The 13,400-nt window shown below is 44.7% G+C and overlaps 1 protein-coding gene across 1 annotated transcript in view; it reads left to right on the top strand.

Annotated features, from left to right (window-relative positions):
* Positions 1 to 13,400, top strand: part of IMPG1 (interphotoreceptor matrix proteoglycan 1) — a 162,877-nt gene that overhangs the window by 138,237 nt on the left and 11,240 nt on the right. The window contains 1 exon segment of the mRNA NM_174362.3: positions 11,974 to 12,139. Within this exon segment, the coding sequence (NP_776787.2) occupies positions 11,974 to 12,139 (166 nt within the window).

Below are 13,400 nucleotides of genomic sequence, written 5' to 3'. Positions count from 1 at the left end.
GCTAGTCTAGAAAGGGCAGGAGGAAAATAAAGAGAGTCCTAGGAATGGCAGGGTACTTCTCCTGCTGTGAAAGCAGCTTTGGATACAAGGTAAAGATGCTCAGCAGAGAAGGAAGGGAAGGCAAGAATGAGACAGTGTTACCCCAAACACAAGGTTTCCCTCTTGGTGGGTGTCTAGCTAAATAACACAACCAAGCCAAAGAGCAGAAGGATGTATCACTTGCAACAAGTAAGGAAAACCCCATGGATCCTTCCCAAAGCAGTGTCTCCCCAACCACCAAATTGGCGAAGTTTTAAGCTAAAGGTACATGCATATTCATGGGGGGCTTGAGAAGAGGAGAATTAAGGACAAAATTAGGACAAAGGTTGAGTCAGAACTTTAGCTGATGGAAGTCAGCAGGGTCAGAAAAGGTCAACGTCATCTTCCCTCAGGTTCCAGGTGACCTGGAGGTTGAACCTTCAGGGTAATCTTTCCCACTGAAACAGAACTGGGAGTCTTTACAACTGATATGTTATCTTTGCTATAGGTTTGTAACTTTACAACTGATATGTTTTCTTTGTTATTTCTGTGGTTGTTTGTTTCTGCATTCTTTTGTTCCCTTGAGATTAATTACTGAAAACTGTTCGAGGGCAAACATTATAGCCAGGCTTAGATCACAAAATAGCTTAGGCCAAAGTGGCTTCTCTTATGTCAATAAAGCCAAGCCTGGTTCTATCTCCCGGGAACCCCATCCTATCTGCTTACAGCAGCTCAGTTAAAGTCAGGTTGTCTAACAGACCCTGTTCAATCTATTTGCATCTTCTCTGGGGCCCATTTTTCTGTTCTTTCTTCTTCCCTCCCCGCCATGATTTATGGATTTTTGAAGTTAAACTTTTAAAAAAATGTGTGAAAGTCTTCAGACTAGGTGTTTAAAGCATTCCCAAGATTATAAAGTAAAAACACATAGAGTTTATCATTCATAAAATGCTGAAAATTTAGAAAATATTTGTTAAAAATCTATAAATAGTTACAAAGGACACATAAAGTAACTCATTTTTAAAAGATGAAGGGCAAAATTAATAAAATGCCTTAAAGATATAAAAATATCCCAAAAGACCTCTTTGGGGAAGCCAATTTTATGGAAGTGGATATTAGGTGAATTGACCTCTAACCTATGAAGTAGCCGTCTGGAGGCCTGGGTGGGGACGATACTGAAAGGATGCATTTGGGTGAGTGAAGAGTAGATGAAGTTCCTTTAAGCTGACAGTTCATAGGTCGTTAGAATCCTCTGCAAAAGCAATCTGGTGGAGCAGCAGGAGCAGAGGCCACATTTCTGTGAGATTTCAATGATATGGAAAATGAGAAAGTCAACATGCCCTGTCCACCTCCTGTCTTACAAGTTGGAGCAAGGCTCCAACCCTTGCACAGATACTGGAAGGTAGGGAGTGCTGTCTTCCTTGATGATTACATTTCAAAGGGATGGCTCCCAGGTCCTGCAGAAAGTCAGGAGTCCAAATTCTGGCAGGAAGCTTTAAAGAGATTTCCATCTCAAACAGAGGAAGAAGTTACAAGTTTTCTAAAGTCTTACTCTTGATGCCAAAAATTTGGCCTCTGTGCGCTGGTGCCAAATCAAATCGAGAGACAAGAGCTTCGTGTGAAGCAGAGAAGGATTGCTTTATTGCTTTGCCAGGCAAAGGGGGACACAGTGCATTCATGGCCCTCGAAACTGCGTGTACCAACCTGGTGGGATTTGGTAAGGAGCTTTATAGCAGTGGTTCAAGTATGCGGTTGCTGATAAGACTAGGGTGTGTGCAGGGCACGCACTCCTTTAATCTAGTCTCAGGTGGTCTCTTGAAGAGCTGGTCTCAGGTGGCCTTCCCTGAAATGAAGAAAGCTAATATCTGCTATTTATTCGGGGTTTTAGTTCTATTGTTGTTGTTCAGTCACTCAGTCATAACCGACTCTTTGCGACCCCATGGACTGCAGCACGCCAGGCTTCCCTGTCCATCACCAACTCCCAGAGCTTGCTCAAACTCATGTCCATTGAGTTCTAAAAAGACCTCAAAAGATAGTGTTCTGTGTATCCCTTGAGCGGAACCCGGACCCTGCCTGAAGGCTATGTTATTGATTCTTGGCTGCTCCTCCCAAGACTGTATCCCTTCCCTTCCGTGATTAGCAACTGTTCGAATCTGCCCTTGGGAACTCAGGGAAGGTCATGGAGGCTGGAGTCTGTTCCATACAAGAAGTGGAGGACACAGAAAAGTTTCTGTGGCCAGGAGCCCCACGGGGTCCTTCTTGGTTTCACAGTAAGGAAAGAGAGGTCAAGGAAAGAAGTCTGGGTAAAGATGAGTTGAGCTTAACAGTCCCAGACAGCTTAACAGTCAGAGAATGTAGCATTTCTTTTCTTTGCCCCAGTTTTAATATATTTATAGGCAATGCCCAGACAGACCAATTATTTAGGTACATCTGCAAAATTTGAAACAAAATCCAATCAGGTCCTTTTCTTTTCTTCTGGCCTAATGTCAGGGTGGAAAGTGGATTGGGGTAGCAGTGCTGGGAGGGGGGAGTATTTTACTACTTGGGGACTAGAGAGAAGAAAGAGAGAATTTGAAAACCCTCCGGAGATTTCCAGGTGAGTCTCATTCCACATTCAGATCAGCACCAGGATGTGGGGCTGCGTCCTCTAAAGGAGGATCGGCAGTGGTTAGGGCAGAGAGCATCTCAGAGGCGCAGGCAGGTAGGAGGAGCCACACGCTGTTGGTACAGCGTGCGGTTTGCCTTTCACCTTTTGAAACTCCCTGAATAAATGAATCTGTGATATAAAAAGTATAAACCAATGTTAGAACCACCTGATTCATCAACTGAGAAGCTGAATACATCACGGCTTGCTCAGTATTCTGCTGGCATCCCCGGCCACTAGGGTCGTCTTTCATTTGAGCTGCTATGAAAATTCTTCAGAAGCTTGTAGGGCTTTTATGCCAGTTAGCTGTGCAGGGTGGAGATTTCAAAAATGCAAAACTCCATATAACTTATTCTAACTTCTTCTCTTCTTGAATTCCTAAAAATCTTCCTTAAAAACAGGCAGACCTCAAGGCTGGTAAGTGGTAAACATTGAAATTAATTACAGTCTGGCATCCACGACACTTCCAGCCAGAATGTGGGTCAACGCTCACTTTCTCTGGAAAGTGCATAATGTGTAAGACTCGCACTTAGTCACCAGCTCTGCGAAGGTGGTAGGTGTCACTCATCACAATGGCAATAAAAATGGTAATTGCTGTTAATTAACACTATTTTTAAAATCTTAATAAATAACTACACAAAGTTATTTCCCCCCATTCCATACTTGAAGAAACTGTGTTTCCTAAAAGTGTAAATAACTTATGTTTTACTGTTAAACAGTCACCAAGGGCTGGAACTGAATTCAAAGGCAGTTTTATGTGCTTCCCTCAACTCTACCTACTGCCTCTTTGTGAAAAAGAATCTTATTAACCCTCCTCCTACTGGTATACTGGAGAAGGAAATGGCAACCCGCTGCAGCATTCTTGCCTTGGAAATCCCACGGACAGAGGAGCCTGGCGGGCTACAGTCCATGGGGTCGCAAAGAGTCGGATTATGCCTTAGCAACTAAACAGCAACTACTGGGTATACGCCAAGTGTTTAATCTACTTAGAAAAGGTGACAACACACTTCAGTCTAATGAGACCTAAACAAACTCTTAGGTTCTACATCTCACCAAGAGAAATTTCCTACAATATTTTATCATATTCTAGAATACAAAAAAAAAATAAACTTATTCTCAGAAACAAAAGTCCTAAACTTCCCTTTCTATGTTCTGTTGTCCCTGCTAGGAGTGTCCCCTCCCAGCTGGGGCAGCCTCAGGGACTCTCTCCAGGAGGCTGTCCCCAGCTCCCCCCATCTCTGTCTCTGGCTGTGCCTCCTGCTGCCCTGTGTTCCCTGTGCTGCCATCGTAGGAGTTTTTCTGTTAACGCCTGCTTCCACTAGGGAACCACAGTGCCGGCTGGACTGCCAGACGGCTTTTGCCCGCTCCAGAGTTTCAGCCTGTCCCCTCAGCCCACCCCCAACCACCCCATGGAGCTTCCTTAAGAAGCTCCCAGGGTCCGTCATCCAACCCTTAATGCAAACCCTCCACGCGAGCCTGGGCTTCCGCCCAGCTGCAGGGCCACCTCCCACGGTCCTCTTGGGGTCCCCATCTATCCTGGGACACTCAGGCCCTAAGATCAGTGCACCCAGAATCCCTCGGTTTGGCAAATATAAAAAATGACTGAGAGCAGAGTTCATTCTTCAGCTTCTAGTCCAGGGTAAGCTACGTGTGTTTGCCTTGGAAGTGTTCCTGAAAGCCTACTATAAACAGGTTGTGGTGTTGTTCTTGAGAATGGTAGAAAATTGAACTGAAACCCAAGCTTCTTATCGCATGCCCCTTCAAGCCAGAAAAATGTCCCATGGATAACTGATTCAATTCCACAAACTTGGAGTGTATGCTCCAACAGCCATGTGCATGGTCCTGCTGCTGCTACGCTTCAGTCGTGTCCGACTCTATGCGACCCCATAGACGGCAGCCCACCAGGCTCCGCCGTCCCTGGGATTCTCCAGGCAAGAACACTGGAGTGGGTTGCCATTGCCTTCTCCATTGTGTGCAAGTGAAAAGTGAAAGTGAAGTCGCTCAGTCGCATCCGACTTGTAGCGACCCCATGGACTGCAGCCTACCAGGCTCCTCCATCCATGGGATTTTCTAGGCAAGAGTACTGGAGTGGGGTGCCATTGCCTTCTCCAGTGCATGGTCCTATGTATCATCAAATAATTATTCTTAATCCTACCCTTCAGCAATAAGTCATAAGCAAAACATTTCTGGCCAATAATAAAATAATAATAAAATGATAAATATGAACTTAAGTGTAGTTGTTTTTTTCTTTAAGTTCTTTTAGTCACTGACCTGCACAACAATTCTGGAGCCTGGCTATATCTCCTGCTAGCTTTGTTCCAGTAGGACACCTCAAATAGAAGATTTATTATATTTGATCTGGAGCAATATTAGTGATCACCTTCTTTAAATTTCTCTTTTTAGAGAGGGAAGAAATGGGTCTCAAAGATGCTAACCCACATTCCAAGGCCACAGACAATTGCTAGCAGCCAGTTCTTCTCTCCCAGGGTGCTTGGGTGTGCACAGCAAGGATGAGCAGGTTAACTCCACGGCAAGTGAAGCCAAGCCCACAAAGTCCTCAGAATTTAGGAAAATAAGCCAGATGCACATGTGTGGAAGGTGAGGCATCTGCATTATATCTCAGATGAAACCCCAGAAGGGCACCATAGTTATTCAAATGACTAAGCACTCAGCACCAAGCACTGAATCGATACTCATGCCTTAAGAAGGAGCAGTCAGAAGACCAGGCTGCCTAAGGATTCCCTGGGCTCCAGACCCTTTGCTTCATGCATATTAATTTTAAACATTAATATTAATTAGTGTTTAAAATTATATATCCTATCTGCAGTGGTATAGAGACAAATATAATCCAGGCTGCATTATATTAATTTTTGTTTCTGATTTCAAAGAATTTAAAACATGTTCTTAAGTTCCTAAAAGTATGGTGGTCAAAACTGTGTCCAGTGCCCCTGCAGATTATATGGATTGGTATGTGTGAGTTTGTCATTCTTTGATGCCCCAAGCAAAGGAATGACACCCCCTCCTCCCCACCAACAAAACCAGGACTGCAAAGCCTCCGTGGTTGGGGAATGAAGGGGCCCCTGCTTTCCGCTCCTTTCAGACTTGGTCTCAGCCTCCTGGGAACTCCAGGGCTCTGGCTCTGCCTTTCTGAAATGGGAAAAGATGAGCCAGGAGTTTGCAATATAACCTCCAGCCGGCCAGGCCAGATCTGCTGTGGTGATCAGAGTCCTAACGGCTCCACCACTGGTCCTCTGGAGCTGCTCTTCCCACCGCCCGATGGCTGACAGACCTTGCCTCCCTGCACCAGTGCGCTCAGCATCGCAGTTTTCCAGCTCAGTTCAGTCTCTCAGTCATGTCCGACTCTTTGCGACCCCATGGACTGAAGCACGCCAGGCCTCCCTGTCCATCACCAACTCCCGGAGCTTACTCAAACTCATGTCCAAACAGTTGGTGATGCCATCCAACCATCTCATCCTCTGTCGTCCTCTTCTCCTCCTGCCTTCAATCTTTCCCAGCATCAGGGTCTTCTCCAAGGAGTCAGTTCGCATCATGTGGCCAAAGGATTGGAGTTTCAGCTTCAGCATCAGTACTTCCAATGAATATTCAGGACTGATCTACTTTAGGATGGACTGGTTGGATCGCCTTGCAGTCCAAGGGATTCTCAAGAGTCTTCTCCAACACCACCGTTCAAAAGCATCAATTCTTCGCTGCTCAGCTTTCTTTATAGTCCAACTCTCACATCCATACATGACTACTGGAAAAACCCATAGCTTTGAGTAGACAGACCTTTGTTGGCAAAGTAATGTCTCTGCTTTTTTTTAATATGCTATCTAGGTTGGTCATAGCCTTTCTTCCAAGGAGCCAGCATCTTTTAATTTCATGGCTGCAGTCACCATCTGCAGTGATTTTGGAGCCCAGGAAAATAAAGTTTGTCACTGCTTTCATTGTTTCCCCATCTATTTGCATGAAGTGATAGGACCGGATGCCATGATCTTAGTTTTCTGAATGTTGAGTTTTAAGCCAACTTTTTCACCCTTCTCTTTCACTTTCATCAAGAGTCTCCTTAGTTCTTCTCCGCAGTTTTTAAGGAGACAGAAATCAGTTCGGACCTTATATTAACAGTATAATTTGATTCCGAGTCTATTCCTACTTCTTTTGCTATTGAGCGCCACCTAGCGATCACTAGGTTTCATCGCATCAAAAAAAAAAGTCCACCGTAAAGGCCTAACAGGCCCTCAGCCGGGACCAGCCCTAAGAAGCCAGGGTTTCAGCCACACTGAGCTGAAATCCTGCCCTAGGATGGAACCCTATCAAAGCAGATGCCTCACGTCCTGTCCAATATTTGAGTGTTAGGGCAGCGCAAGGCAAGGGGATGACAAAACGGTAAAGAATGATGAAGTACAGGATAGAAAGGGAATAATACACAGAACCAAGGATTTGGGACAAGTGACAGGATGTTCTAGGGGAGGCATGTGAGTGCAATGATCCAGAGTTAGTGACACGTGGGCCTGAGACTCTCAGGGGCCGGCAGGAAGGGAGAGTCTGTGTTTAAGCCTGAGCAGATGAGTAGAGTACCTTTGGGATCGGTAACAGAGGGTTTGAAAAAGACAGTCTTGGACCATCAAGGACCTATGAATTTATAAACTGCTTGATGACCTGGATCATAATCTTTTTAGCTTTAACTGTAAAGTGCTTCCAAGTGTCGCCTGCAGGCAGCAAGGACTGTTCACTAAATGCATTTTGATTACATGGTGTAGAGTTGAGAGACAACCTTCCTCAGTCAGCGCTTGGGAATGCTTTTCAAGACCTTTAAAATGCAAACCTACTGCTCTGCATGCATGCATGCACGCTAAGTCACTCCAGTCATGTTCGACTCTGTGTGACCCTACGGACTGTAGCCTGCCAGGTTCCGTCTGTCCATGGGATTCTCCCGGCAAGAATACTGGAGTGGGTTGCCATGCCCTCCTCCAGGGGATCTTTCCGACCCAGGGATCGAACCCATCTCCTGCGTTGAGAGGTGGGTTCTTTACCACTAGTGCCACCTAGAAGCCACTGCTCTGTAGGCTAGTCCCCAAAAAACGACACAGGGAAAGCAAGTACTCTATGAACTAAGTGCACTTGTTCTTCACATTTACCCAATTCAGGGCCCCCAAATGTGGATAAATTCATTTCTCGACTTCTGCCTTATGTGTTCAGTTCAGTTTTACTGGTGCATAGACTATGCTTGGCTGGGCTGAAGGGAATATTGGTAAAACAGAAACGTTTTTTAAATAGAAACTCATGTGGTTATCCCACATTTTCTATTACTTTTCAGAGGGGCAGGCTCTGTGCATTCAGTCTCCTTCCCAAGTTAAAGCTGTTTCTCCACAGCAGAGAGAGGGCGGTGGAGACTCTACTATTCCCTCACGGCCTCTGCTTTCAGGACGGCAGGCCTGAGTGTCAGGCTGCTGACAGCTGTTATTTATTAAGCCAGACCCTGGACGTGAATCACCTGGGTTGTTAGGGTAAATGTGAGTTGTTTCCTAAACAGTGACAAAGATTCCTTTATGTAGCCGGCTTTAGGAACTGTCAGGCAGGGAAACTTCGCATTACTCAGGACTCTGTCCACAGGAAACCTCAAGTTGCAGAAAATACAACTTTACGGAAATACCTAACAGGTCTACCTTGCTGGGAGACCCAAAAATTTGTTTTCAAGGAACTGCTCTTGCCCACCCATTGGACTGGTCTCACTGACCTCCCGCGCTCTCTTTTTCCACCACAGGGAGGCACTGGATCAGGAGTGAACACGAGGGTCAATGGAATCTCATCCCACAAGCTGCCCACACCCACAGGCAGGGCTTCTGTGTGGTCAGTAAACTTGGCAAAGCAGCTGACTGCGGCCTTCACTTGAAGATGCGCAGTAGACATTAGCTTATCAGTGACTCTGAGAGGCTTACAAGGAAAAAGAGAGGGGACTGTAGCTGGAGTCAAAGTCCAGGGGAAAGAGAAACCCATTATGTTTATTTCATCTAGCACTTAAAAAAATAAATAAAAGATTAGCCACCAAGCCTGCTTTTAGTATGTGTGTGTACTAAGTCGCTTCAGTCGTGTCTGACTCTGTGCAACCCCATGGACTGTATCCCCCAGTCTCCTCTGTCCTTGGGATTCTCCAGACAAGAATACTGGAGTGGGTTGCCATGCCCTCCTCCAGGGGATCTTCGCAGCTCAGGGATCCAACCCGCATCTCTTACGTCTACCTGCATTGGCAGGTGGGCTCTTCACCACTAGCACCACCTGGGAAGCCCTATAAAACATTAAATCCGGCTGAATTCAAGCTCTGCAAATGTTCCTGCATGGGAAATACTAGCTCAGATGATCACTGAAACGATCCCAACTCTGAAACTTCCGAGATCTATGTACATGTTTTCTAAAGCACAAGTCTGTAATATTACAGCCTTCCCCTGCCCGCAGATCCTTCATGGCCCTCACCTCCTGTCAAGTCCAAAGTCCTTAGCACGGCATTCAAGCCCTACCAGAGCTTGGCCTGAATGTACCTCTCCAGGCTCAATTCCCTTCCTTCCCATCCACGAGTCTCTGCTCCTCCCTTGCTGGACTTGCCCTGCTCCCTCTTCACATGCCTGTTTCTCTCCCACCTCCGTGCCTCTGCTTATGGTGGGTCTGGTCAGAATTCCTTTCCCAGTCTTTGCACATCCAAATGCAATCCACCTTAGACACAGGCTTCAGCAATCTCCCTGGCCCCTGTATCTCTAATGTAACCTTGTGGTTAGAGTTCTTACACTAGACGAGACCCTTGGCTTCTTGTAGAGGAGCATCTGTGTGTGTCTTACTGTCCCCCCTCAGCTTCTTCAAAGAGTGGCTTCATACCGGATTCCTGTCCCCTAGTCCCTAACTGGCTTCCCTGGTAGCTCAGCTGGTAAAGAATCTGCCTACAATGCAGGAGACCCCGCTTCAATTCCTGGGTTGGGAAGACCCACCAGAGAAGGTATAGGCTACCCACTCCAGTATTCTTGTGTTCCCTGGTGGCTCAGATGGTAAAAAAAAATCCACCTGCAATGCAGGAGACCTGGGTTCGCTCCCTGGGTTGGGAAGATCCCCTGGAGAAGGGAACGGGCTACCCACTCCAGTATTCTGGTGGACAGAGGAGCCTGGCAGACTACACTCCATGGGGTCGCAAAGAGTCTGACGTGACTGAGCAACTTTCACTTTCACTCCACTAGTTCCTAGCACATGATAGGTGCTTGTTGAAATAATCTGAAGGGTAAATAGCTGATGCGATTCAATGGGAAACCCTTCTAGGCAGAAAGAACTGTGGTCTGGGGACCAGTGGCCTGTTGTGATTGTGCCATCAGCATGTGATGATACCGACCTTTTGCTTCTCCCCTGGAGAGCAAGGTGTGCTCAACTCCAAAAGACAAGGAAGGGGCTGGAAGGGGCCACGATTCTCCCAGAGCTAACAGTCTGAGATTTATAATTGTCTGTTGATTTGTAATCTACTTGATGAAGATTTTGAGACAATCCTACAGAATTAAGAATAGAGTGAAAAAGAACAATTGATGACTAAAAACAAAACAGAGAAAGACCTGAGGTCTATTTGAATTTTCAAAGAAAAGAACCTCTAGGGATCAACAAGAGACTGAAAGAGATTTTCAAACCAGGAAGGTCTTGAAACTACTGACTACTGCTTTAAAATGTAACCCTGATCTTAAATATGTGTTTACCAACTAATCGCTGCAGAAAATGTTTGCCTTAAAAAAAAAAATTCTAACAAAGAAAAAGAATTTTATTGAAATATAATCGATTTCTAGTGTTTTGTGTGTACAGCAAAATGATTCAGTTATACATACATAAAATATACATGTATTTTTTCAGATTTTTTCCATAATAGGTTATTACAATGTATTGCATACAGTTCCCTGTGCCATACAATATCTTGTTGTTAATCTATTTTATATGTATTAGTGTGTATCTGTTGGAGAAGGCAGTGGCACCCCACTCCAGTACTCTTGCCTGGAAAATCCCATGGACAGAGGAGCCTGGAAGCCTGCAGTCCATGGGGTCGCTGAGGGTTGGACACGACTGAGCGACTTCACTCTCACTTTTCACTTTCATGCATTGGAGAAGGAAATGGCAATCCACTCCAGTGTTCTTGCCTGGAGAATCCCAGGGATGGGGGAGCCTGGTGGGCTGCCGTCTATGGGGTCGCACAGAGTCGGACACGACAGAAGCAACTTAGCAGCAGCAGCAGCAGTGTGTATTTGTTAATTTCAAATTCCCAATTCATTCTTCCCGACTCCCTTCCCTTTTGGTAACCATAGTTTGTTGTGGCTGTGAATCTATTTCTGTTTTGTAAATAAGTTCACTCGTATCATTTTTTTTTTAAGATTCCACATATAAGTGATACTCTATGATATTTGTTTCTCTCTCTGATTACTTCACTTAGTGTGATAATCTCCATGTTGCTGATGTGTATATATATGTACCACATCTTCTTTATCCATTCCTCTATTGATGGACATTTAGGTTGCTTCCATGTCTTGGCTACTGAACATAGTGCTGCTATGAACACTGGGGTGGGTGTATCTTTTTGAATTTAGAGTTTCTGTCTTTTCCAGATATATGTCCAGGGGGAAAAAAAATTAATTCTCTAATGAGGTGGTTGTCAAAATGTGCTCCCCAGATCAGATACATTAACATCATCTACATTAGAGGATTTTTTAAATGTTCTGCTTGGTTTTTTCTTAAGTTTTTTTTTAATGTGGACCATTTTTAAAATCCTTATTGACTTTGTTACATTATTGCTTTTGTTTTTTGTGGGTCCTTTGGGGTTTTTTGTTTGTTTGGTTGCTTGTTTTGGCCCTGAGGCATGTGGGGATCTTAGTTCTCTGACCAGGGATGGAACTTGTATCGCCTTAATTGGAAAGCAGTCTTAGCCAGTGGACTGCCAAGGAAGTCTCCCTCTTCTGTTTGTTAGCGCCTTAGAGATACAGATTCTTGGTCTCTAAACCTCCTGCATCAGAAATTGTGATGGTGGGGCTCAGGAGTCTGACATTCAACAAGGCCTCTAGCTGATTCTGATGCACACCAGTTTGTGCATAATTAAATGCGGAGCTAAATATGTCATCACCTGTGTCTGTAAACTCATTCATTAAAGATATAGAAATGCTTGGTTCTCTTTACTCCACTCTGTTCTCACTCCTGTACAACTCACGTCACAGTAGGGCGATGGCAAACCTTTTCGATCTTCTGTCTTGACTTCTGCTGGTCCCACTGCTCAGGCATCCACGCATCAGTAAAATATACCCTATTTTCTACAGCGGATCAAGCAGATCCCTGCAAATTCCTGGCCTGCGGCGAATTCGCCCAGTGTGTGAGGAATGAGTGGACCGAGGAAGCCGAGTGTCGCTGTCGATCGGGGAACCCAGGCCCTTGTGCTCCCATAGAGGACTGTGAAGACATCCCGGGGAAGGGAACACCGTGCAGGTGAGGCCAGCATCCCAGCGCTGAGACCCGAGAATCCGTTCCTTAGGCTTCTGAGACACCCATCATTAGAATGTCTTCACACGGTCCCTTAAACCCATGATTCTTAAACTTCAGCGAGCATCTGTCAGAGAAGTACTTGTGGAAACACACGTGGCCGGGCCATGCGAGGCTGTTTCTGATTCACTCAGTCTGGGTAGGGCCCACGCCTGGCTGCTGCTGGTGGGCCAAGGACCACACTTTGAGTACCACTTGTCCTCAGCCTTTCCAGTGTTTCATTAAGACCAATAAGGGAAGAAAAATGAGCCTGTATCAGTTTCTAATGATATCTAATGGCCACTTTCCCACTGGGGGCTCATGGCTAGCTGCTTACACAATCAACAAGAAAGGAGAGAAATTTAGCCCTTTTCCTGATGAAACATACCCTGTGACTTTCAAGTATCTTAAAGACCATTATCCAGTAGGGGTTAAGAAGCAATTGGCTCAGCAATTTACTAAGCAAGTAGCAAGACACATTTCCTAACTTCTCTAAACCTCAATTTTTCCCCGGATAATGAGACTAATAAAACCCCCCTGCTGGCTTGCCGCAAGGGGTATATGAAATGACATTTATTAAACATCTTTACAAAGAACACAAAACACAGAGTATCTATTCAAATAAGGGGGGATTATAATGATGCTGTCAATTTTCCCTGAGTTAATCCCAATTAAAACCCTGACGGGATTTGTTATGGAACTTGACGTTCTGGAAATAAAAATGTACAAGAGAAAATCTTGAAGTACAGTGGTGGGGAGGCCGCTCTATAGGAATACATAACATAATAATCTTTAAAGCATTAAGATACACACAGACCTAGACAGTAGATCAATAAAACATACATAAGCCCCAAACAAAGCCTTATATAGCAGGAAATTTATTTTAACAAGCATTTCAAATCAGTCAGGTAAGTATAGAGTTAACAGCAATAGTTAGTATAAAACTGGCCCTCCATTTAGAAAAATAAAATTAGTTTATTACCACACACAAATCAACATCAAAGATTCAAACCTAAAATTGGAAGTATGAAAATATGAGGAGATTTTTTTTCTACATTTCTACAAATTGGGCTTTGAAAAAATTTTTTCCTGAATAAAATCCAAGAAGACATTAAGAAGAGGATTTCCACAGGGCCAAGGACACCAAAAATAAACAGATAAGCAATGAGGTGGGAGAAAAATATTTACAACTTATAGATAAAGGATGAATATCCCTACTAATAGGAGC

Source organism: Bos taurus, chromosome 9 (assembly GCF_002263795.3).
Source record: "Bos taurus isolate L1 Dominette 01449 registration number 42190680 breed Hereford chromosome 9, ARS-UCD2.0, whole genome shotgun sequence".
Taxonomy (NCBI): domain Eukaryota; kingdom Metazoa; phylum Chordata; class Mammalia; order Artiodactyla; family Bovidae; genus Bos; species Bos taurus.
This window is presented reverse-complemented; position numbering and strand designations above follow the sequence as displayed.